The following is a 26,369-nucleotide window of genomic DNA, read 5'->3' on the forward strand; positions in this document are numbered from 1 at the left end:
CCTTCTCTCCTGTGTCTCTCCTGTGTGTTCTATCCTTCTATCCTGTGTGTTCTATCCTTCTCTCATGTGTGTTCTATCCTTCTATCATGTGTGTTCTATCCTTCTGTCCTGTGTGTTCTATCCTTCTATCCTGTGTGTACTATCCTTCTATCCTGTGTGTTCTATCCTTCTATCCTGTGTGTTCTATCCTTCTATCATGTGTGTTCTATCCTTCTATCATGTGTGTTCTATCCTTCTCTCATGTGTGTTCTATCCTTCTATCATGTGTGTTCTATCCTTCTGTCCTGTGTGTTCTATCCTTCTATCCTGTGTGTTCTATCCTTCTCTCATGTGTGTTCTATCCTTCTATCATGTGTGTTCTATCCTTCTCTCATGTGTGTTCTATCTTCTCTCATGTGTGTTCTATCCTTCCTGTGTGTTCTATCCTTCTATCCTGTGTGTTCTATCCTTCATGTGTGTTCTATCCTTCTCTCCTTCTCTCCTGTGTGTACTATCCTTCTCTCCTGTGTGTTCTATCCTTCTCTCCTGTGTGTACTATCCTTCTCTCCTTCTCTCCTGTGTGTTCTATCCTTCTATACATCTCCCCTGTGTGTTCTATCCTTCTATCCTGTGTGTTCTATCCTTCTCTCCTTCTCTCCTGTGTGTTCTATCCTTCTCTCCTTCTCTCCTGTGTGTTCTATCCTTCTCTCCTTCTCTCCTGTGTGTTCTATCCTTCTCTCCTTCTCTCCTGTGTGTTCTATCCTTCTCTCCTTCTCTCCTGTGTGTACTATCCTTCTATCCTGTGTGTTCTATCCTTCTCTCCTTCTCTCCTGTGTGTACTATCCTTCTCTCCTTCTATCCTGTGTGTACTATCCTTCTATCCTATGTGTTCTATCCTTCTCTCCTTCTCTCCTGTGTGTACTATCCTTCTCTCCTTCTATCCTGTGTGTTCTATCCTTCTCTCCTTCTCTCCTGTGTGTTCTATCCTTCTCTCCTTCTCTCCTGTGTGTTCTATCCTTCTCTCCTTCTATCCTGTGTGTTCTATCCTTCTCTCCTTCTCTCCTGTGTGTACTATCCTTCTATCCTGTGTGTTCTATCCTTCTCTCCTTCTCTCCTGTGTGTACTATCCTTCTCTCCTTCTCTCCTGTGTGTACTATCCTTCTCTCCTTCTCTCCTGTGTGTACTATCCTTCTCTCCTTCTCTCCTGTGTGTTCTATCCTTCTATACATCTCCCCTGTGTGTTCTATCCTTCTATCCTGTGTGTTCTATCCTTCTCTCCTTCTCTCCTGTGTGTTCTATCCTTCTCTCCTTCTCTCCTGTGTGTTCTATCCTTCTCTCCTTTCTCCTCTATCCTTCTCTCCTTCTCTCCTGTGTGTACTATCCTTCTATCCTGTGTGTTCTATCCTTCTCTCCTTCTCTCCTGTGTGTACTATCCTTCTCTCCTGTGTGTTCTATCCTTCTCTCCTGTGTGTTCTATCCTTCTCTCCTTCTATCCTGTGTGTTCTATCCTTCTCTCCTGTGTGTTTTATCCTTCTCTCCTTCTATCCTGTGTGTTCTATCCTTCTCTCCTGTGTGTTCTATCCTTCTCTCCTGTGTGTTCTATCCTTCTCTCCTTCTCTCCTGTGTGTACTATCCTTCTCTCCTGTGTGTTCTATCCTTCTATCCTGTGTGTTCTATCCTTCTCTCCTTCTCTCCTGTGTGTTCTATCCTTCTCTCCTTCTCTCCTGTGTGTTCTATCCTTCTCTCCTTCTCTCCTGTGTGTTCTATCCTTCTCTCCTTCTCTCCTGTGTGTACTATCCTTCTATCCTGTGTGTTCTATCCTTCTCTCCTTCTCTCCTGTGTGTACTATCCTTCTCTCCTGTGTGTTCTATCCTTCTCTCCTGTGTGTACTATCCTTCTCTCCTTCTCTCCTGTGTGTTCTATCCTTCTCTACATCTCTCCTGTGTGTACTATCCTTCTATCCTGTGTGTTCTATCCTTCTGTTCTATCCTTCTCTCCTTCTCTCCTGTGTGTTCTATCCTTCTCTCCTTCTATCCTTCTATCCTGTGTGTACTATCCTTCTATCCTGTGTGTTCTATCCTTCTCTCCTTCTCTCCTGTGTGTACTATCCTTCTCTCCTGTGTGTTCTATCCTTCTCTCCTGTGTGTTCTATCCTTCTCTCCTGTGTGTACTATCCTTCTCTCCTGTGTGTTCTATCCTTCTCTCCTGTGTGTACTATCCTTCTCTCCTGTGTGTTCTATCCTTCTCTCCTTCTATCCTGTGTGTTCTATCCTTCTCTCCTTCTCTCCTGTGTGTACTATCCTTCTATCCTGTGTGTTGAAGCCTTCTATCCTATGTGTTCTATCCTTCTGTTCTTTGTGTTATATCCTTCTATCTTTCTATCCTATGTGTTCTATTCATCTATCCTTCTATCCTTCTATCCTATGTTTTCTATCCTTCTATTGTTCTTTACTGTGTGTTCTATCCTTATATCATTCTATCCATTTGTTCTATCCTTCTATTCTTCTATACTGTGTGTTCTATCCTGCTTTTGGGCAGCAACTTTACCCAGAGTAGAGGCACCGTGTGTTCAGTGTTTCAATGTGTGACGCTGCCTCGATGCCACCTAGGACACAACTGTAGGACAGTGCAGCACTGGTGGAGGAATGGAGCATCTCTCTCTCCTTCTCCACTCTCTCTTTTTCTCCCTCTCTCTCCTCTCTCTCTCTCTCTCTCTCTCTCTCTCTCTCTCTCCCTCTCTCTCTCTCTCTCTCTCTCTCTCTCTCTCTCTCTCTCTCTCTCTCTCTCTCTCTCTCTCTTTCATCCTCTCTCTGTCCCTCACCTTCTCCCTCTTTCTCCCTGGGGCACACCTATAGGACAGCTCAGCCCAGGTATATACCCCCACCACCTTCTCCCTGGGGCACACCTATAGGACAGCTCAGCCCAGGTGTATACCCCTATCACCCTCTCCCTGGGGCACACCTATAGGACAGCTCATCCCAGGTGTATACCCCTATCACCCTCTCCCTGGGGCACACCTATAGGACAGCTCAGCCCAGGTGTATACCCCTATCACCCTCTCCCTGGGGCACACCTATAGGACAGCTCAGCCCAGGTGTATACCCCTATCACCCTCTCCCTGGGGCACACCTATAGGACAGCTCAGCCCAGGTGTATACCCCTATCACCCTCTCCCTTTACCAAACAATGCTCACAGTGAGGGTGGGTGACAGGGACATTAGTTAGAACTACCCAGAGGTGTAAACAGTCAGATAGAAACACAATGCAGGAGAAAACAGAAGTAAATGATGCTGGATGATTATGTTTGTCACTACAGGCCTATGGAAGTACATATAAACATTTACCCTGCCGGCCAATATATCTACTTCCCGGTAGGGAAAATTGACCACAAAGATGTTATTTTAACAATTGTTCAACCAGTTCTGGTTTTAATCATGTCGTAATGAGGTCATTTCAACGTTGCACCACTGGGGAATACAATATCTATCATAGGTGACACACATACTGTATGATCCCTGTGTGATAATATATAACATTCTCCAGGAATTCATATTTTACATCTTCCAGTACAAAATAGCAGCAGTTATTGTCCGCAGCCCCAGTTTGTAAATGGAATATGGCTGCTTTTTAATTTTAATAATTCTAAAATGTGAAAATTGAGCTGTGCTTCTGCTGCAATATCAGTTACAACGAGAGAAACGGGTTCTCTTCTCCACTCAGTGGCAGATAAGAAAACTAAAGCACATTCAACCAAATTACATTTCTATTGAATCAGGGGCCACACAACTCTCTGGTCTCTTGAGAATAATTCAAGTTTTTAGAAATAGATTCAGGTCCAGTAGTATTTCTACTGACGGCTGAAAGAGTTGAAGGGACAGCGACTGTGAACCAGGGGGAAGTCAGCTGGAGGAGGATGTTATTAGAACTGGAATTAACAAAACAGAATTTGGTTTCTTGGCAACAAGCTTGTCCAAGCAAAGTAGAACTCATGCATAATTCATAACAATCTAATGTATTTGTTTGTGTTTTGTTTATTCTTGTCATCAGTAATCTGTTTGTCTGAGGGTTTATGTGTAAATCAATTCATTTGTTGGTTAACATGTGTACCCAGCAAAGGGAACCAACATTCATCTGTGCAGGAAAACAATTAGAATACATGAGTGTATGTATTGTACCCCCCCAATCCTGACCTCTGCATCTGGTATGCGTGATCATGCATGCCTAAATTATGATTTATCCTCATTTTGTGTAAAGGGTTGTCAAATACAACAGGCATGGATGATCAGAAAAAACATGATGATTAAGCAAAGGAGGAAACAAAAAAAGTCTAACAAAAAATAAGTAGTTTGTCTTTCCAATAAGTTTTCCTCCTGAATACTTTCCCCCTGAATACTTTCCCCTGAATACTTTCCTCCTGAATACTTTCCCCTGAATACTTTCCCCTGAATACTTTCCTCCTGAATACTTTCCCCCTGAATACTTTCCCCCTGAATACTTTCCTCCTGAATACTTTCCTCCTGAATACTTTCCCCCTGAATACTTTCCCCCTGAATACTTTCCTCCTGAATACTTTCCCTGAATACTTTCCCCCTGAATACTTTTCCTGAATACTTTCCTCCTGAATACTTTCCTCCTGAATACTTTCCCCCTGAATACTTTCCTCCTGAATACTTTCCTCCTGAATACTTTTCCTCCTGAATACTTTCCCCCTGAATACTTTCCTCCTGAATACTTTCCTCCTGAATACTTTCCCCCTGAATACTTTCCTGAATACTTTCCCCCTGAATACTTTCCCCCTGAATACTTTCCTCCTGAATACTTTCCCCTGAATACTTTCCTCCTGAATACTTTCCCCCTGAATACTTTCCCCCTGAATACTTTCCTCCTGAATATTTTCCTCCTGAATACTTTCCTCCTGGAGAGATTACATCTGTAACATTGGTAAATCACAACTCCCATAACACAGGACTGAAACCATGGCAACCAATGCTGTCTAAAGCATGTTAAAGGCTTTTCTAGCCAAGATATTTACCAAACAGAGACTAATGCTGACTAAAGCATGTTAAAGTCTTTGTAGCCAAGATATTTACCAAACAGAGACTAATGCTGACTAACATAAGTAAGGAAGATAGACTCTGGTTTCTCCTGCTAAGGGGGAGATGCTATTCCATTTCCTGTTTGTTCTCTGCTCCACTGGGGGCTGGAGTAAGAAATCATAGGCCCAGGTCTTTGTTTTTGTTTTTTACACCACACAAATACAACAAAATGAGTGGCTATTCTGACACTGACAAACTGAGATCAGTCTGGTCTTGACTTCCAACTAACAATAGCTCAGGCCAATGAAATGAAACAATATTAAAAAGTCATGTATTCACAGCCCTTGACTTTTTCCAAATGTTGTTGTGTTACAGCCTGAATTCAAAAAGGGACATTTAGATTTGATTTTACTTTTTTTGATAATAATGAAAAGCTGAAATGTCTTGAGTCAATAAGTATTCAACCCCTTTGTTACAGTGCCTTGCGAAAGTATTCGGCCCCCTTGAACTTTGCGACCTTTTGCCACATTTCAGGCTTCAAACATAAAGATATAAAACTGTATTTTTTGTGAAGAATCAACAACAAGTGGGACACAATCATGAAGTGGAACGACATTTATTGGATATTTCAAACTTTTTTAACAAATCAAAAACTGAAAAATTGGGCGTGCAAAATTATTCAGCCCCTTTACTTTCAGTGCAGCAAACTCTCTCCAGAAGTTCAGTGAGGATCTCTGAATGATCCAATGTTGACCTAAATGACTAATGATGATAAATACAATCCACCTGTGTGTAATCAAGTCTCCGTATAAATGCACCTGCACTGTGATAGTCTCAGAGGTCCGTTAAAAGTGCAGAGAGCATCATGAAGAACAAGGAACACACCAGGCAGGTCCGAGATACTGTTTTGAAGACGTTTAAAGCTGGATTTGGATACAAAAAGATTTCCCAAGCTTTAAACATCCCAAGGAGCACTGTGCAAGCGATAATATTGAAATGGAAAGAGTATCAGACCACTGCAAATCTACCAAGACCTGGCCATCCCTCTAAACTTTCAGCTCATACAAGGAGAAGACTGATCAGAGATGCAGCCAAGAGGCCCATGATCACTCTGGATGAACTGCAGAGATCTACAGCTGAGGTGGGAGACTCTGTCCATAGGACAACAATCAGTCGTATAGTACACAAATCTGGCCTTTATGGAAGAGTGCCAAGAAGAAAGCCATTTCTTAAAGATATCCATAAAAAGTGTAGTTTAAAGTTTGCCACAAGCCACCTGGGAGACACACCAAACATGTGGAAGAAGGTGCTCTGGTCAGATGAAACCAAAATTGAACTTTTTGGCAACAATGCAAAACGTTATGTTTGGCATAAAAGCAACACAGCTCATCACCCTGAAAGCACCATCCCCACTGTCAAACATGGTGGTGCAGCATCATGGTTTGGGCCTGCTTTTCTTCAGCAGGGACAGGGAAGATGGTTAAAATTGATGGGAAGATGGATGGAGCCAAATACAGGACCATTCTGGAAGAAAACCTGATGGAGTCTGCAAAAGACCTGAGACTGGGACGGAGATTTGTCTTCCAACAAGACAATGATCCAAAACATAAAGCAAAATCTACAATGGAATGGTTCAAAAATAAACATATCCAGGTGTTAGAATGGCCAAGTCAAAGTCCAGACCTGAATCCAATCGAGAATCTGTGGAAAGAACTGAAAACTGCTGTTCACAAATGCTCTCCATCCAACCTCACTGAGCTCGAGCTGTTTTGCAAGGAGGAATGGGAAAAATTTCAGTCTCTCGATGTGAAAAACTGATAGAGACATACCCCAAGCGACTTACAGCTGTAATCGCAGCAAAAGGTGGCGCTACAAAGTATTAACATAAGGGGGCTGAATAATTTTGCACGCCCAATTTTTCAGTTTTTGATTTGTAAAAAAAAATTGAAATATCCAATAAATGTCGTTCCACTTCATGATTGTGTCCCACTTGTTGTTGATTCTTCACAAAAAATACAGTTTTATATCTTTATGTTTGAAGCCTGAAATGTGGCAAAAGGTCGCAAAGTTCAAGGGGGCCGAATACTTTCGCAAGGCACTGTATGTCAAGGAGCCTAAATACGTTCAGGAGTAAACATGTGCTGAACAAATCACATGATAAGTTACATGGACTCACTCTGTGTGCAATAATAGTGTTCAACATGATTTTTGACACATCTCTGTACCTCACACCTACAATTATCTGTAAGGTACCTCAGTCGAGCAGTGAATTTCGAACACAGATTCAACCACAAAGAACAGGGAGATTTTCCAATGACTCGCAAAGATCAGCATCTATTAGTCAGCACCTCCAAATATTCATTAATCATAATCCACATAAAAATTCAAATTTCCTGTTGCTACAGGATTATTTTCAATCTCTAGCAAACTGGTTTAAATTAAGATCCTACATCTGTATGTCCACTATGTTCATTATTATGTATTTAGTATTTATTAGGATCCCTATTAGCTAGTGCTAAAGCAGCAGCTACTCTTCCTGGGGTCCAACACAACACATGAAACATGACAGAATACAGAACATTAACAGACCAGAACATCAGAGGGACAGAACTACATACATTTAAAACAGGAACACACACTTTCATACATGGATGCCTTCATAATCATGTGATTCATACTGGACTGAATGTAAGTGCAACACACCGACATGGAAACAAGGAGGTGGGTTGCAAATAGGCTGACACTTTTCAGACCCGGGATCGAGCCCGGGTCTGTAGTGATGCCTCTAGCACTGCAATGCAGTGCCTTAGACCCTGCGCCCCTCAGGATCCCAACTTTGTTTCGCTAAATTCCCCTGTCGTGAATTAATACACATTGTTTCTATAGTTACCACCCGCTAACTTGTTACAGTCTACCACCCATGAAGGGTTATCTGAGATATAGTGTAACTTGTTACAGTCTACCACCCATGAAGGGTTATCTGAGGTATAGTGTAACTTGTTACAGTCTACCACCCATGAAGGGTTATCTGAGGTATAGTGTAACTTGTTACAGTCTACCACCCATGAAGGGTTATCTGAGGTATAGTGTAACTTGTTACAGTCTACCACCCATGAAGGGTTATCTGAGGTATAGTGTAACTTGTTACAGTCTACCACCCATGAAGGGTTATCTGAGGTATAGTGTAACTTGTTACAGTCTACCACCCATGAAAGGTTATCTGAGGTATAGTGTAACTTGTTACAGTCTACCACCCATGAAGGGTTATCTGAGGTATAGTGTAACTTGTTACAGTCTACCACCCATGAAGGGTTATCTGAGGTATAGTGTAACTTGTTACAGTCTACCACCCATGAAGGGTTATCTGAGGTATAGTGCTAGGCTTTGGACCTTCTCATTAAATTAAGAAAGACCCACTGAATAGAAAACCAGAATCAGATGGGAGTTTAAGGTCCTCGCTTCCCTCTGAGGCTCTCACCTCAGCCACAGTGATCAGAGTTAACAGACGTGAACGTAGGACCCTTGATGGTGTGGAGTTTCCTCCCTCTAAAGTTTCTACTTTATGGTTTCCACCTCAGCAACTTGTCTTACATTTCCCCCTTAATTCCCCTACACCACATTTACACCCAGCAGCGTTCACCAGTCACGCGTTATAGTGAATATTAAAATATAAAACATTATAGTCACTTACTCTAGGCCTATCTGCTAAATGGTATGTACTGTACGTACGTATGCCATCTGTATAGGTTTACTATGTGCTCTGAAAATAGAAGCAGACTGCTCATCCCCTATCTAAGTGATATACCCCTAACATAACTCCTCCTCCTGCTGCTCCTCTTATTCCTCCATTTCCTCTCACCCTCCTCCTCTCTCCTCCTCCTCTCTCCTCCTCTCCTCTCCTCTCCTCCTCCTCCTCTCTCCTCCTTCTTCTCCTCTCTCCTCCTCCTCCTCTCTCCTCCTCCTCCTCCTCCTTCTCCTCCTCTCCTCCTCTCCTCTCCTCCTCCCTCCTCCTCTCCTCCTCCTCCTCCTCCTCCTCCTCCTCCTCCTCCTCCCTTCTCCTCCTCTCCTCCTCTCCTCTCCTCCTCCTCTCCTCCTCTCTCCTCCTCCTCCTCCTCTCCTCCTCTCCTCTCCTCCTCCTCTCTCCTCCTCTCCTCCTCCTCTCTCCTCCTCCTCCTCTCTCCTCCTCCTCCTCCTCCTCCTCCTCCTCCTCCTCCTCCCTCCTCTCCTCTCCTCCCTCCTCCTCCTCCTCTCTCCTCCTCCTCCTCCTCTCCTCCTCCTCCTCCTCCTCCTCCTCTCCTCCTCCCTCTCCTCTCCTCCTCCTCTCCTCCTCTCTCCTCCTCCTCCTCCTCTCCTCCCTCCTCCTCTCCTCCTCCTCTCCTCCTCTCTCCTCCTCCTCCTCTCCTCCTCTCTCCTCCTCCTTCTCCTCCTCTCCTCCTCCTCCTCCTCCCTCCTCTCCTCCTCTCTCCTCCTCCTCCTCCTCCTCTCCTCTCCTCCTCCTCTCTCCTCCTCCTCCTCTCCTCATCCTTCTCCTCCTCTCCTCTCCTCCTCCTCTCTCATCCTCCTCCCTCTCTCCTCCTCCTCCTCCTCCTCCTCTCTCCTCCTCCTTCTCCTCCTCCTTCTCCTCCTCTCCTCTCCTCCTCCTCTCCTCCTCCTCCTCTTCCTCCTCCTTCTCCTCCTCTCTCCTCCTCCTGTCCTCCTCCTCCTCTTCTTCCTCCATTTCCTCTCCTCCTCCTCCTCCTCCTCCTCCTCCTCCTCCTCTCCTCCTCCTCCTCCTCTTCTCTCTCACCTCAGACTCATGTTTTGAGGTGAGCAGAAAGACTAATTACATGTCAAAATATCATTGGACTAGCCAAATATAATTAGCACCAGCAGAGTTGTGTCTCCTGGATGTTAAGTACAGGACAAATGACTTTGGACACACTTAGCCAATTTCTCTCATTTGGGCCATAAGTGGAAGCTGTAAAGCGTGATGACAGTGTCAGCCATCTCAAATGTACTCCTGTGTTAGCTACCTTAAGTGAGGAGACCTTGTGCAATGTTACTGCTAAATACCTGATTAAAAGGATTTGATATCTCTTTGACTGTATCCCAAATGGCACCCTATTCCCTATATAGTGCACTACTTTTGACCACAGCCCTATGGTCACCCTGGTGAAAAGTAGTGAATTACAACGGTTTGTGACTGTGTTCTGTGTCTTGGTTAGTGATTGTTGCCGGACTAGTAGGACTTCCAGGATGTGGAGCAGAAAGATATCAGCTTGAATAACGTTCTCATACAGTATTAGATGAGAACATTCAGTAGTGTATGACTTTCAAGGGAGATCAAACTGGGGCACAGGCATTTTCAAAAATGTTTATGTGGGCCGTCTTTGATTCATTCACAGCTGTAATTGACTCACATTAAAATGAGAGATGTACTCTTGTATGATGCAATTCCATTATTCAGGATACATAAATACCTCCTATACATACATGTAGAACGTGGACATGGTATGTTATTTTACATGTTATAAGCCTTGTAAGACATCATACAGGCTTATACAGTTATAAAGCGTTATAGATTAAAGTAAAGTGGTACCCAAAGTACATTTCTCTACACCCCTTCAGTGTCTGAGTACACGACTTCGTCCTAAATGCCACTCTATTCCCTATATAGTGCACATAGGGAATAGGATGCCATTTGGGAGGCGTCTTTTACCCCTTACAGTCATGACTAGTGTTACCCTGGGTCATGTTAGGAGTCATTTGGAAACGTCTTCTACCCCTTACAGTCATGACTAGTGTTACCCTGGGTCATGTTAGAAGTCATTTGGGAGACGTCTTCTACCCCTTACAGTCATGACTAGTGTTACCCTGGGTCATGTTAGGAGTCATTTGGGAGACGCCTTCTACCCCTTACAGTCATGACTAGTGTTACCCTGGGTCATGTTAGGAGTCATTTGGGAGACGTCTTCTACCCCTTACAGTCATGACTAGTGTTACCCTGGGTCATGTTAGGAGTCATTTGGGAGGCGTCTTCTACCCCTTACAGTCATGACTAGTGTTACCCTGGGTCATGTTAGGAGTCATTTGGGAGACGCCTTCTACCCCTTACAGTCATGACTAGTGTTACCCTGGGTCATGTTAGGAGTCATTTGGGAGACGTCTTCTACCCCTTACAGTCATGACTAGTGTTACCCTGGGTCATGTTAGGAGTCATTTGGGAGGCGTCTTCTACCCCTTACAGTCATGACTAGTGTTACCCTGGGTCATGTTAGGAGTCATTTGAGAAAGAGTCATGGACAACCTTGATGTCAGCAAGGACTTACCAACACATTCATGATGACCTCGTGTAATATTACCCCATCTGACTGGTTGATCTATAGGGACAGCAGAGCCATAACATCTGAATTAATTATATTAGTAAAATAATGATGGTTTGACTGTATCACAATAATGTGTGGGTCAGTGCACAGTTATTTGCATACTGTTGGCCATATTATGCAGATGAATCTGCTCCCACTCTCCTACACTAACTGAATCAGTTTACATTAAAACACTAACTGAATCAGTTTACAATAAAACATTACTGAATCAGTTTACAATAAAACACTAACTGAATCAGTTTACATTAAAACACTAACTGAATCAGTTTACATTAAAACACTAACTGAATCAGTTTACATTAAAACACTAACTGAATCAGTTTACATTAAAACACTAACTGAATCAGTTTACATTAAAACACTAACTGAATCAGTTTACATTAAAACACTAACTGAATCAGTTTACATTAAAACACTAACTGAATCAGTTTACATTAAAACACTAACTGAATCAGTTTACATTAAAACACTAACTGAATCAGTTTACATTAAAACACTAACTGAATCAGTTTACATTAAAACACTAACTGAATCAGTTTACATTAAAACATTACTGAATCAGTTTACATTAAAACACTAACTGAATCAGTTTACATTAAAACATTACTGAATCAGTTTACATTAAAACACTAACTGAAACAGTTTACATTAAAACATTACTGAATCAGTTTACATTAAAACACTAACTGAATCAGTTTACATTAAAACATTACTGAATCAGTTTACATTAAAACACTAACTGAATCAGTTTACATTAAAACACTAACTGAATCAGTTTACATTAAAACACTAACTGAATCAGTTTACAATAAAACATTACTGAATCAGTTTACATTAAAACACTAACTGAATCCGTTTACATTAAAACATTAACTGTTCTTTACTCAGTTATGAGTAGGCCTATCCTCCATAGAGATGACTTGACAACCTGTTGAGTGCATCCTATATGTCTTCATTGTGAAAAGCTGGTTTCCACATGTACATATATATATTTTAAATGTAACGAATTGCACATCAAAACAGCTCATTTAATTAATCTTCAATATGGGCAATTATACCCGTCCCACACCCTCAAGCTCGCACTCATCTCATCTCTGTGCATGTAGTGCGCTGTGCTGGTTACAGGCGGTGAGTTTGAATACTGGTAGGCTACTTTTGTCTCTCTCTGTTATGGACAGAAAAGGGGGCAATTCGAGTGTTTATTAGTAAGATGGAGATGTCGCCAGCAGAACAAACTTAAATCATGAAAAAAAGTATTGACAGCATAGCTAACTAGCTAGCTAGCTAACCAGTAGATTTACATCATAATTCGCTATGATCAGCTAATAGCCACTCTTCTCCATATTTCACTCATCTGTCTCTAGTTAGTAGCTAAAGTCGTCTCCAGGCTCAAATTGTTTGTTTGACAGCAAGAGAGCTGGCAGATGGACGAGATCAGTTAGTAACCTACTACTAGGAATCACTGGCATTAACTTACTTACAATAACTGAAGAATGTGCTGTAAATAGGCCAATGCTATAGAGACAGTTAGTATATTATGAATTTCGAGTTATGAATATTAATTAAGAAAGTAGATTTTTCATTTTGAGCACCTGCCCCCTCAAAGGTCTGCGTCCACTGCCCTGGTGTGTGTGTTTGTGTGTGTGTGTGTGTGTGTGTGTGCGTGTGCGTGTGTGTTGTGTGTGTGTTGTGTCTGTGTGTGTGTGTGTGAGGGGATGAAGTGAGTGATTTAATTTACTTGCCTCGTTCCTTTCTCATTAAATAGTTGTTGCTGGGTGAATAATTTACTTTTCAGCCTATACATTAAAGGATGTTTATAAAAAGACTGCACACATCTAGGTGTTTTTTATTTTTCATAAAATAATACCAAACAGAAATGTATTTCACATGGGACACTATCTTAAGGACTTATGTGCGAGTTTTTGTCCTGACATTCTTTGTGAAGGTTCGTAGTGAGAGGGAGATTTAGGCTACTGGCAGTAAATAGACGAAACGTGCTTTCCTTTCCTCTCCTCTCTATCATTTTACCTGCTATGAGGAGGGGGAGAACGGGAAACGGGCAGCTACCATCCGCGCCGTTTCCGTGGGGTGGAGTACCATTGGTTATGCAATCCTTTTTCCTGATCGGTTTTGCCTACGTTGAACAATACCAATGCTTGCGTTCGGAAATGTTTTACATGCCTTGAACAAATGAGAAAGAGCGCAACAGATATCATCATAGGAAAATATCAATCCTAGGAAAATATATCCCTATTTTGTAACCTGTGAGCCAACCTCCCCAGCCGCTGTTGCAGCAGCAGAGAGAAACGGAGTATCAGTCTCAGGCTGTCCACGGTTTCCAGGGTGAAATGTTCCCGTAGGAAACATAAAAAACCCGCTAATTAAAATAGTTGAGGAAAACAGATCAAACGAAAAAGAAAGCGACAGTAGCCTAGTAATAATAATAGCCTAAGCATTGAGAACGGAAGAAAAGAGAACAACAAAATCGTTCCGGAAGATAACCCAGACGCGCTCAATAGGCTCTCGCCTAAAGACATAGCGGTAAAGATGATAGTTTGTCTAGAAAAACGCAGAAAAATTGATATGTAGCCTAAGGTTTTTGAAAGCAATTGTTGCGTTTAACAGCCTATAGAGAAATTTAATCAATCAGAACCACCCACGTTTGGACAGCTCCCTTCGTCCCCTCCTTTCTCTCCCTCTCTCTTCCTCTCTCAACCTTTTTTTTCCTTCTCCCGGTCGAGCTAAATGCTTTTTGTAGCATGGCGAAATTGCGTGTTGATACCACTTCCCTATTCGCATTGAGATTTCCGTTATTAGTTAAAACAGATTCAATGTTACACTATTAAAGGTTTCATTCGTTCAGATTTGTCCAATCCTTGTGAAAGTGAGAGAGCGCTGGAATTAATGAAACGATCGCATCTCTTCTTCTTGCAGGAACGATTCTTGGGGAACCTGGTCGAGTAAAGGATGTAAAACCGTACTAACCGATGCATCCCATACAAAATGCTTATGTGATCGTGTATCTACCTTCGCCATTTTGGCACAGCAACCAAGAGAAATAGTAAGTAGTGGGATTTTTGTTCTATTCATTTATGGATTAATGCAGAGGAGGGTGCTAGAATGTGCTTCATTGCTTTGCTTTGGTTGGAATTTCAATCGATGTGTTTGTTTCCCCATAATCAGGGGTCTTTATCTCAGTTAGTGTAGCCTATAGGTGAAGGTGAGTCTCTTTTGATGAATCTCAGTCTGGATGTGCTGTCTAGATGATTTTGATAATGCTCTGCATTGGTGAGCTTGACTGGCTTTGGTGTGTGTGTGTGTGTGTGTGTGTGGTTACACAGGCCAGTGCATGTTGTTGACTGACTTTAGCCTACAGTTTGTGTATTGGCTCTGCTCATCAATTCATATTCAAATATTACAAGTATAGATAAAGGAGTTCATTGAGAAGTGTCATGTTATCTTACAAAAGATTAGCGTCACATAATGAACTATGTCTAATTAGATCTAGTTCTAATGTCATATTCATTTTTTTTTTTTTTTTTCAAATAATAGCTAGTCTTACGTTCCTGTTTGTTACTCATTTGTGTAACAGTTAACAGTGCCAGTGATTTGCAACATTATGTTAAAAGAGGAAAATAAAAAAGGATGAGGGATCGGGCCCTCACGACTGACTGTCACGTGTGAAATCATATCTGTTGCTCAGCAGTTCCACCATTACTCAAATGTTGTGACTGGAATAGAGAAAAGTGTGATCTGTGGGAATGATAGCATTGTGTTCCTCTCTAGCAGCAGTGCACCAGGTTAATAACTCAGTGCCTTGCCCTGCCCATGTCACAATGACTGGTGGTCTGTGGGAGGGGGCTGGGAAAGAGAAGCTATGGCGGCATCCCAAATGGCACCCTATTCCCTATTTAGTGCACGACTTTTGACCACAGCCCTATGGGCCCTGGTCAAAAGTAGGTCACTAAATAGGGAATAGGGTGTCATTTGGGATACAACCTATATCAAGTGGAATCCTGGGAAAGGTGTTAATTAAGAGGCAGTAACAGTAGATTAAATAAACATGGATCTTATTTGGTTGGCATTGGTAGATTGTCAGCTTTATTACGTTAGGAGAGGCTCCTACTCATTGCAATCTTATAAATGACTTCTGTAGGTAATTCTAAACACTATTCTATGGAGTGTGTGTAATTCTCAGTGGTGGGAAAAGTACCCAATTTCCATACTTGAGTAAAAGATACCTTAATATAGAATTACTCAAGTAAAAGTGAAAGTCACCTAGTCAAATACTACTTGAGGAAAAGTCTAAAAGTATTTGGTTTTAAATATACTTAAGTATCAAAAGTAAAAGTATAAATAATTTCAAATTGATAATATTAAGGAAACCAGATGGCACAGTTTTTTTTTTTTTTTATTTACAGATAGCCAGGGGTACAACATGCAGATAAAATTGACAAACAAAGCATTTGTATTTAGTAAGTCTGCCAGATCAGAGGCAGTAGGGATGACCAGGGATGTTCTCTGTTTAGTAAGTCTGCCAGATCAGAGGCAGTAGGGATGACCAGGGATGTTCTCTGTTTAGTAAGTCTGCCAGATCAGAGGCAGTAGGGATGACCAGGGATGTTCTCTGTTTAGTAAGTCTGCCAGATCAGAGGCAGTAGGGATGACCAGGGATGTTCTCTGTTTAGTAAGTCTGCCAGATCAGAGGCAGTAGGGATGACCAGGGATGTTCTCTGTTTAGTAAGTCTGCCAGATCAGAGGCAGCAGGGATGACCAGGGATGTTCTCTGTTTAGTAAGTCTGCCAGATCAGAGGCAGCAGGGATGACCAGGGATGTTCTCTGTTTAGTAAGTCTGCCAGATCAGAGGCAGTAGGGATGACCAGGGATGTTCTCTGTTTAGTAAGTCTGCCAGATCAGAGGCAGTAGGGATGACCAGGGATGTTCTCTGTTTAGTAAGTCTGCCAGATCAGAGGCAGTAGGGATGACCAGGGATGTTCTCTGTTTAGTAAGTCTGCCAGATCAGAGGCAGTAGGGATAACCAGGGATGTTCTCTGTTTAGTAAGTCTGCCAGATCAGAGGCAGTAGGGATGACCAGGGATGTTCTCTGTTTAGTAAGTCTGCCAGATCAGAGGCAGTAGGGATGTCCAGGGATGTTCTCTTGATAAGTACGTGAATTGGACCATGCTCCTGTCCTCTTAAGCATTCAAAATGTAGTACCTTTGGGTGTCAGGGAAAATGTATGGAGTAAAAAGTACATTATTTCTTTAGGAATGTAGTGAAGTAAAAGTAAAAGTAGTCAAAATAAATCAATAGTAAAGTACAGATACCCCCCAAAAACGACTTAAATAGTACCTTCAAGTAGTTTTACTGAAGTACTTTACACCAGTCGTAATTCTATGCTCTATTCTGTGGAGTCTCTATGTAATTCTGTCACATAGCCTCTGATGTCTCTTTTAGACCATCCTCAATGTCAATCAGTGAAAATGGTCTCTTTTCTTAATAGGGACCCTTTTTTCTCTCTTGATTCATTATTCATGAATATCTGATTAATACAGGGAAATATGATTACACTGTAGAGTAGAGATATATGGGGAATGGGTCGTTTTATTAGGGTATTTATTTTATTTTGAGACGTAGAGTAGACACTGCAATCATGATCTTGAGATGAATGGTTAGTTAAGAAAGCAACAGATTTTTTAGATTACATTAATCACCAAAGCTATCAAACTCAAAATGAAGAAAGACTGCAGAGCGCACATGCCACAATGCATAGTGCCACATGCACACAAACACACTGGCTCCCCTTCTCTTCCCAATTCAGTTTGTATTGGCGTTGGTGAAACCATTCAACACAGAACATCTCAAAATGGCCGACTTGTTGTGATATTTTGATTGGTTTGTTTTACAGTTCTATTCGTGGTTTAAGATTTAATAACATCAACTTATTGGTCTATTTTCCAGTCAGTGGCTGATCATTTTGTCATTTCTTTTAGTACTTTTACCCCTTTATCGTGATATCCAATTGGTAGTTACAGTCTTGTCCCATCGCTGCAACTCCCCTACGGACTCATGAGAGGCAAAGGTCGAGAGCCATGCATCCTCCGAAAAAACACAACCCTGCCAAGGCGCACTGCTTCTTGACACACTGCTCGCTTAACCCAGAAGCCAGCCGCACCAATGTGTCGGAGAAAACACTGTCCAGCTGGCGACCAAAGTCATCTTGCAGGCGCCCGGCCTGCCACAAGGAGTCACTAGATCGTGATGGGACAAGGAAATCCCGGCCGGCCAAACCCTCCCCTAACCCAGACGACGCTGGGCCAATTGTGCGCCGCCTCATGGGTTTCCCGGCCACTGCCGGCAGTGACACATCCTGGGATCGAACCAGATGCAATACGGTGCAGTGCCTTAGACCGCTGCACAACTCTGGAGGCCCTGTGGCTGATATTTTAACACCAACCCAAAGCAGCTATAAAAAGTGTTTTGATTCGTGTGTCTGAAGCTGTAGCAACAACACAAAGCAGGTGTAATATCTACTTCCTTCTGTCTCTGTCTCCTACAGACCATGGAGTACTCAGCGGTCCCCTCTGTGACTTTGATCATTGGTTGTGGTCTGTCCTGTCTCGCCTTGATCCTGTTGCTAGTGGTCTATGCTATTCTATGGAGGTGAGTACAATACAACCAGTGACGTATACACTGTAAAACCATGTTGACATGGTGAATATGAATATATGAATATATATTCATATGAATATATGAATTGATGTACACTATATATACAAAAGTATGTGGACTCCCACTTCAAATTAGTGGATTTGGCTAGTTCAGCCACACACGTTGCTGACAGGTGTATAAGCATGGCTGTGTGCTAGACTAGATGTCTAGCACACAGCCATGCAATTTTCATAGACACACATTGGCAGTAGAATGGCCTTACTGAAGAGCTCAGTGACTTAAAAAGTGGCACCGTCATAGGATGCTACTTTTCCAAGTCAGTTCGTCAAATTTCTGCCCTGCTAGAGCTGCCCCAGTCAACTGTAAGTGCTGTTATTGTGAAGTGGAAATGTCTAGGAGCAACAACGGCTCAGCCGCAAAGTGGTAGGCCACACAAACTCAAAGAATGGGACCGATGAGTGCTGAAGCACGTAGTGCGTAAAAATCTGGAGCAGTGGAAATGCTTTCTCTTGAGTGATGAATCACGCTTCACCATCTGGCAGTCTGATGGACACATCTGGGTTTGGCGGATGCTAGGAGAATGCTTCCTGCCACAATGCATAGTGCCAACTGTAAAGTTTGGTGGAGGAGGAATAATGGTCTGGGGCTGTTTTTCATGGTTCGGGCTCGGTCCCTTAGTTCCAGTGAAGGAAAATCTTAACACTACAGCATAAAATTACATTCTAGATGATTCTATGCTTCCAACTTTGTGGCAACAGTTTGGGGAAGGCCCGTGCACAAAGCGAGGTCCATACAGAAGTGGTTTGTCGAGATCGGTGTGGAAGAACTTGACTGGCCTGCACAGAGCAAAATTCCAACATCTAAGTGGAAAGCCTTCCTATAAGAATGGAGGCTGTTATAGCAGCAAAGGGGGACCAACTACATATTAATGCCCATGAATTTGGAATAAGATGTTGAACGAGCATGTGTCCACATACTTCTGGTCATGTAGTATATAGCCTCACTATTGTTATTTTATTGTTGCTCTTTAATTTTTTACTTTAGTTTATTTAGTCAATATTTTTCTTAACTCTTATTTTTAAAATTTAAGGGCTTGTAAGTAAGCATTTCACCTGTTGTATTCGGCACATGTGACAAATATCATTTGATTTGATTTGTATGTCTATGCAATATGCTAACTGGCCGTACGGATGGCCATAACAGGGAATGATAATACAGCAATAACCAGCTTTTAATAGTAAACCTGTATGATTCATTAAATATCCTTAATATACAGACATAACAAACATACATAACATTGTTTGTGTATTTCTGATTCATATCCGTGTATCCTACACTATCACATGAGTATCCTACACTATCACTAGTAGTATGACTTGGTCACCTAAATTAGTAGTAGTGCCAAATATCCCTTTGTTTAGGCCTAGTAGTAATGGCCTAGTAGTAATGGCCTAGGTAGTAATGGCCTAGTAGTAATGGCCTGGTAGTAGTGGCCTGGTAGTAATGGCCTGTAGTAGTAGTGGCCTGGTAGTAATGGCCTAGTAGTAATGGCCTAGTAGTAATGGCCTAGTAGTAATGGCCTAGTAGTAGTGGCCTAGTAGTAATGGCCTAGTAGTAGCTGCCTGGTAGTAATGGCTTAGTAGTAATGGCCTAGTAGTAGTGGCCTGGTAGTAATGGCCTGGTAGTAATGGCCTGGTAGTAGCTGCCTAGTAGTAGTGGCCTGGTAGTAACGGCCTAGTATTAATTAATGGAAGAATGTTGATTGGTGATTGTTGTGGTGTTGTGTTGATTGTCATTTTTCATTTGTTGATCCAGTACTTCCCGTTATTCCAGATATATCCGGTCTGAGCGGTCCATCATCCTAATCAACTTCTGCCTGTCAATCATCTCCTCCAACCTCCTCATCCTGGTTGGACAGACACAGACACACAATGCGGTAAGATTCCATGTTGTACTGCATGCACTTTAACTGCTTTACTCAAACACACGACTCACAATGCAGGTTGTGTTTATATGTTGTATTGGAAGAGACATACCTGTACATACAGGCAATTCATGCACTTTAACATGCTTTAATCAACAACAGACACACTGTGGTACATTACATGTCTATTTATCTTGTTGGCAAGTGGAGTGTTGTTGGCAAACTTTACTCAACCACAGTAGCTGTTTAACCACTCTACTGAGTGTTGTTGGCAAACTGTTTAACCACTCTGATAACCACAGTAGCTGTTTAACCACTCTACTGACTGTTTAACCACTCACTGTTTAACCCACTGATACTCACTGTTTAATACTCACTGATACTCACTGTTTAACCACTCTACTGATACTCACTGTTTAACCACTCTACTGATACTCACTGTAGTTTAAACCTACTGATACTCACTGAGTTTAACCACTCTACTGATACTCACTGTTTAACCACTCTACTGATACTCACTGTTTAACCACTCTACTGATACTCACTGTTGTTTAACCACTCTACTGATACTCACTGTAGTTTAACCACTCTACTGATATACTGTTTCACTGTCACTGTTTAACCACTCTACTGATACTCACTGTTTAACCACTCTACTGATACTCACTGTCTTATACTCACACTCTACTGATACTCACTGTTTAACCACTCTACTGATACTCACTGTAGTTTAACCACTCTACTGATACTCACTGTTGTTTAACCACTCTACTGATACTCACTGTTTAACCACTCTACTGATACTCACTGTTTAACCACTCTACTGATACTCACTGATACTCACTGTTTAACCACTCTACTGATACTCACTGTTTAACCACTCTACTGATACTCACTGTTTAACCACTCTACTGATACTCACTGTTTAACCACTCTACTGATACTCACTGTTTAACTACTCTACTGATACTCACTGTTTAACCACTCTGTTTAACCACTCTACTGATACTCACTGTTTAACCACTCTACTGATACTCACTGTTTAACCACTCTACTGATACTCACTGTTTAACCACTCTACTGACTGTTTACTCTACTGTTTAACCACTCTACTGATACTCACTGTTTTTAACCACTGTTTCTACTGATACTCACTGTTTAACCACTCTACTGATACTCACTGTAGTGGAACTCTTGAGTTTTTATGTCAACATTGTGAGGTTATTACTGTATGCAACAAAGACTTCCAAATGATGTTAATGTTTACATTATTAGGCTCCCGAGCGGCACAGCGATCTAAGGCCCTGCATCTCAGTGCAAGAGTCCCTGGTTTGAATCCAGGCTGTATAACATCTGGCTATGATTAGGGCGGTGCACAATTGGGCCAGTGACATCCGGGTTTGGCCGGGGTACGCCGTTATTGTAAATAAGAATTTACAAAAATGTATTGTCAGTTAAAAGCTTTGACTTAGATTTCTAACCCCAGATAAACAACAGAAATGCACATGCTGACAGCAGACTTATTTACGGGCTGATTGATAGTCTGGTCTGTGTGACAGGGTGACCCACATTAGCCCATTTGGGTCTAAAACTGTGAATTGCATTTTGTTTTTGCCACATTTGACATTATTGGTGTATATTTCACAAGGCATATCAATGTTTTAGCCACAAGCCTGGTAAACCATAAAACAGACTTTCCCATAGGAACCATTATTACTATCAGAGAGAGCAAAGATGATTCTGCTTCATCATGTTAATGTTTTCCTCTGAGGGAGGAGTTGATGTTAAAACAACCAATGAGGTAATAACTATAGGCTGATGGACAGATTGTTCCGTTCTCTGTCTGTGTATATCTGGAGCTCAGGTTATCCAGTGCTGTGTTCACAAGCTATTTATAGGGTGTGTTTCTGCACGTCGTCAAAATATGGCCCCTTTACGGATTCAGGGGATATTTTGACAACTGTGAAGCCTGGGTGTTATTCAGTCTAGCTGTCTCTCTGTGTTTTCTAATGAGGAGTACTGTAAATATGTTACCTTACCTCAGTGTTTCCTTAGCAGGAGTACTGTAAATATGTTACCTACCTCAGTGTTTCCTTAGGAGGAGTACTGTAAATATGTTACCTTACCTCAGTGTTTTCTAATGAGGAGTACTGTAAATATGTTACCTTACCTCAGTGTTTCCTTAGCAGGAGTACTGTAAATATGTTACCTTACCTCAGTGTTTCCTTAGCAGGAGTACTGTAAATATGTTACCTACCTCAGTGTTTTCTAATGAGGAGTACTGTAAATATGTTACCTACCTCTGGTTTCCAATGAGGAGTACTGTAAATATGTTACCTACCTCAGTGTTTTCTAATGAGGAGTACTGTAAATATGTTACCTACCTCTGGTTTCCAATGAGGAGTACTGTAAATATGTTACCTTACCTCAGTGTTTTCTAATGAGGAGTACTGTAAATATTGTACCTTACCTCTGTGTTTTCTAATGAGGAGTACTGTAAATATGTTACCTTACCTCAGTGTTTCCTTAGCAGGAGTACTGTAAATATGTTACCTACCTCAGTGTTTTCTAATGAGGAGTACTGTAAATATGTTACCTATCTCTGGTTTCCAATGAGGAGTACTGTAAATATGTTACCTTACCTCAGTGTTTCCTTAGCAGGAGTACTGTAAATATGTTACCTTACCTCAGTGTTCCCTTAGCAGGAGTACTGTAAATATGTTACCTACCTCTGTGTTTTCTAATGAGTACTGTAAATATGTTACCTACCTCTGTGTTTTCTAAGCAGGAGTACTGTAAATATGTTACCTACCTCAGTGTTTTCTAAGCAGGAGTACTGTAAATATGTTACCTACCTCTGTGTTTTCTAATGAGTACTGTAAATATGTTACCTACCTCTGGTTTCCAATGAGGAGTACTGTAAATATGTTACCTACCTCTGGTTTCCAATGAGGAGTACTGTAAATATAAGACCTACCTCTGTTGTAATTTCTAGTGGACAGACTACATCTGACCAAATGACTCAAGGTTTATGTCCTGAGTCTATGACACCTTCTATGTTTTATATTAATATATATAAAATATTACATTTAGCAGATGCTTGTATCCAAATCGATTTACAGAACAGTGAGTACATATGTTTAAGTGGGAATCGAAATCATAACCCTGGTGTTTCTAGCACTATGCTTTAACTGAGCCACACAGGAACTGGATCTGTGTCAACCAGATCAGTGACAGATCATCTCTATGTCTCTTTATCTAAATCCCACAAGCTATTGTACTTCAGATGATGGCAAAGTACTGGCTGGTTGCCCCCGTAGAGTTAGATACCTATCTGGACCAGATACCTAGCACAGTTGTAGGGGCCCTGAGTTAGCTACCTATCAGGACTATCTGCCTAGCATAGTTGTAGGGGCCCTGAGTTAGCTACCTATCTGGACTAGCTTCCTAGCACAGTTGTAGGGGCCCTGAGTTAGCTACCTATCTGGACCAGATGCCTACAACAGTTGTAGGGGCTCTGAGTTAGCTACCTATCTGGACCAGATGCCTACAACAGTTGTAGGGGCTCTGAGTTAGCTACCTATCTGGACCAGATGCCTACAACAGTTGTAGGGGCCCTGAGTTAGCTACCTATCTGGACCAGATGCCTACAACAGTTGTAGGGGCCCTGAGTTAGCTACCTATCTGAACCAGATGCCTACAACAGTTGTAGGGGCACTGAGTTAGCTACCTATCTGGACCAGATGCCTACAACAGTTGTAGGGGCCCTGAGTTAGCTACCTATCTGAACCAGATGCCTACAACAGTTGTAGGGGCACTGAGTTAGCTACCTATCTGAACCAGATGCCTACAACAGTTGTAGGGGCTCTGAGTTAGCTACCTATCTGAACCAGATGCCTAAAACAGTTGTAGGGGCCCTGAGTTAGCTACCTATCTGAACCAGATGCCTACAACAGTTGTAGGGGCACTGAGTTAGCTACCTATCTGAACCAGATGCCTACAACAGTTGTAGGGGCCCTGAGTTAGCTACCTATCTGGACCAGATGCCTTGCATCCAGTACTCATATGTTTTGTTGGAAGGAGATGGTGGTTGTTTGGAATGAGCCTTTTAGGCCTATGTCTATGTGTACAAAATGTCTGAGCTGCAAACTCAAGGCTTTATATTGATTGGAGAGGTGTGAGAAATAGGGTTTAGCGATAATGATGATGCTGATGATCACTCCATAATGGAATGGATGATGTCTAGAGATGAGAGCTAGACTACAGTATAGATTGTGAAAAGAGCATTGTGGAACTAAAAAAAAACAAAAAAAAACAAGATAACTAATGTAAAATATACTGTGTCTTGTATACTCTGGAAGTACTATAATAGCCTAAGGGTTGTTGTCCATTAGTCTACTCCAATTAGAGGAGGGGTGGTAGGGTTAGGGGAAAATAATACAGTATATATATATAAAAATGTATACAGTATATATATATATATATGTTATAAATATATATTATATATATATATTTATAAAAAAGAGGATTGGAAATGATGCAGACAATTACATTGATAGAAGCCACAGTCAATATGCAGTATTAAAGCTGATCCTAAACAAAATGGCGCCCTATTCCCTTTATAGTAATGCACTCGTTTTTAGTATGTAGACAAGGTGTTGTTTTTAAGTCAGACAGCATGCGTTTCAGCACACCTTTTCACCCTTGCTGCAGTTTCATCCAATATGATGCCTTTTTACCTTGAACCTTTTCATCCGAGATGGTAAACTCAGACTCTGCTTCGTTGGCATGGAGACCATGAAAAGGATCTTGCATCCCAGTTAAGGGAGAAGGACCATAAAGAAGATTAATATGCATCCCAAATGGCATCCTATTCTCTATATAGTGCACTACTTTAGACCAGAGTCCTTTGAACACTTGTCAAAGTAGTGCACTATATAGGGAATAGGGTGCCATTTGGGACGCATTTTTAATCTTCTTTATGGTCCTTCTCCCTAAATTGGGATGCAAGATCCTTTTCATGGTCTCCACCCTAAATAATGGCCACAGAAAGGACAATGAAATCAATCCCCAATGAAATAGTGATGTTGTTTCTACGGCTATAGATTCAGGAGAATGACGCAGCAATCATTAATGAGGGGCCATAGGATAGCCGTGTGTGTGTGTGTGTGTGTGTGTGTGTGTGTGTGTGTGTGTGTGTGTGTGTGTGTGTGTGTGTGTGTGTGTGTGTGTGTGTGTGTGTGTGTGTGTGGTGTGTGTGTGTGTGTGTGTGTGTGTGTGTGTGTGTGTGTGTGTGTGTGTGTGTGTGTGTGTGTGTGTGTGTGTGTGTGTTTAGCCTTTAAGAGACAGGGATATGTAGGATGCAGCAACAGAGGGTTATTCCACACAAAGACTGTATCCCAAATGACACACTATACCATTCATAGTGCACAAAAGTGATGCACCAAATAGGGAATAGGGTGCCATTTGTGACTCACACTAGGGGACATGATGCAGGGTTCTTTCAAACTCCCTAATGAAGTTATGGAAGCACCCTCCCTGGAAGTAACCACTCACATTGATGTATTTGTATTTATTATGGATCCACATTAGTTCCTGCCAAGGCAGCGGCTACCCTTCCTGGGGTTTATTATGGATCCACATTAGTTCCTGCCAAGGCAGCGGCTACTCTTCCTGGGGTTTATTATGGATCCACATTAGTTCCTGCCAAGGCAGCGGCTACTCTTCCAGGGGTTTATTATGGATCCACATTAGTTCCTGCCAAGGCAGCGGCTACTCTTCCTGGGGTTTATTATGGATCCACATTAGTTCCTGCCAAGGCAGCGGCTACTCTTCCTGGGGTTTATTATGGATCCCCATTAGTTCCTGCCAAGACAGTGGCTACTCATCCTGGGGTTTATTATGGATCCCCATTAGTTCCTGCCAAGGCAGTGGCTACTCATCCAGGGGTTTATTATGGATCCCCATTAGTTCCTGCCAAGGCAGCGGCTACTCATCCTGGGGTTTATTATGGATCCCCATTAGTTCCTGCCAAGGCAGCAGCTATTCTTCCTGGGGTTTATTATGGATCCCCATTAGTTCCTGCCAAGGCAGCAGCTACTCTTCCTGGGGTTTATTATGGATCCCTATTCGCTACTGCCAAGGCAGCAGCTACTCTTCCTGGGGTTCATTATGGATCCCCATTAGTTCCTGCCAAGGCAGCAGCTACTCTTCCTGGGGTTTATTATGGATCCCCATTAGTTCCTGCCAAGGCAGCAGCTACCCTTCCTTAGAACCAGCTAAATTAAGGCAATTATATAGAATTAAAACATTTCTCAACAGATGTCCCTCAGGCTGCTATCACATACAATCCATGTGTATCATGTTATTATGTGTGCTATGCACAGAGCCCAC

The 26,369-nt window shown here is 42.0% G+C and overlaps 1 protein-coding gene across 3 annotated transcripts in view; it reads left to right on the top strand.

The window, feature by feature from the left end:
• The window catches only part of adgrb3 (adhesion G protein-coupled receptor B3), a 127,054-nt gene that overhangs the window by 14,292 nt on the left and 86,393 nt on the right, over positions 1-26,369 (top strand). The window contains exons 1-4 of one of the 3 annotated variants that reach the window (XM_042315448.1): positions 13,672-13,921; positions 14,315-14,441; positions 17,940-18,043; positions 19,868-19,988. In XM_042315448.1, the coding sequence (XP_042171382.1) occupies positions 17,943-18,043; positions 19,868-19,988 (222 nt within the window). In that variant the 5' untranslated portion in view covers positions 13,672-13,921; positions 14,315-14,441; positions 17,940-17,942. Of the gene's footprint in view, positions 1-13,671; positions 13,922-13,957; positions 14,442-17,939; positions 18,044-19,867; positions 19,989-26,369 lie in introns of those variants that run through there. The other 2 variants (XM_042315446.1, XM_042315447.1) reach the window with 2 other exon arrangements.

The sequence above is a fragment of the Oncorhynchus tshawytscha genome, unplaced genomic scaffold (assembly GCF_018296145.1).
Source record: "Oncorhynchus tshawytscha isolate Ot180627B unplaced genomic scaffold, Otsh_v2.0 Un_contig_1936_pilon_pilon, whole genome shotgun sequence".
Lineage (NCBI taxonomy): Eukaryota > Metazoa > Chordata > Actinopteri > Salmoniformes > Salmonidae > Oncorhynchus > Oncorhynchus tshawytscha.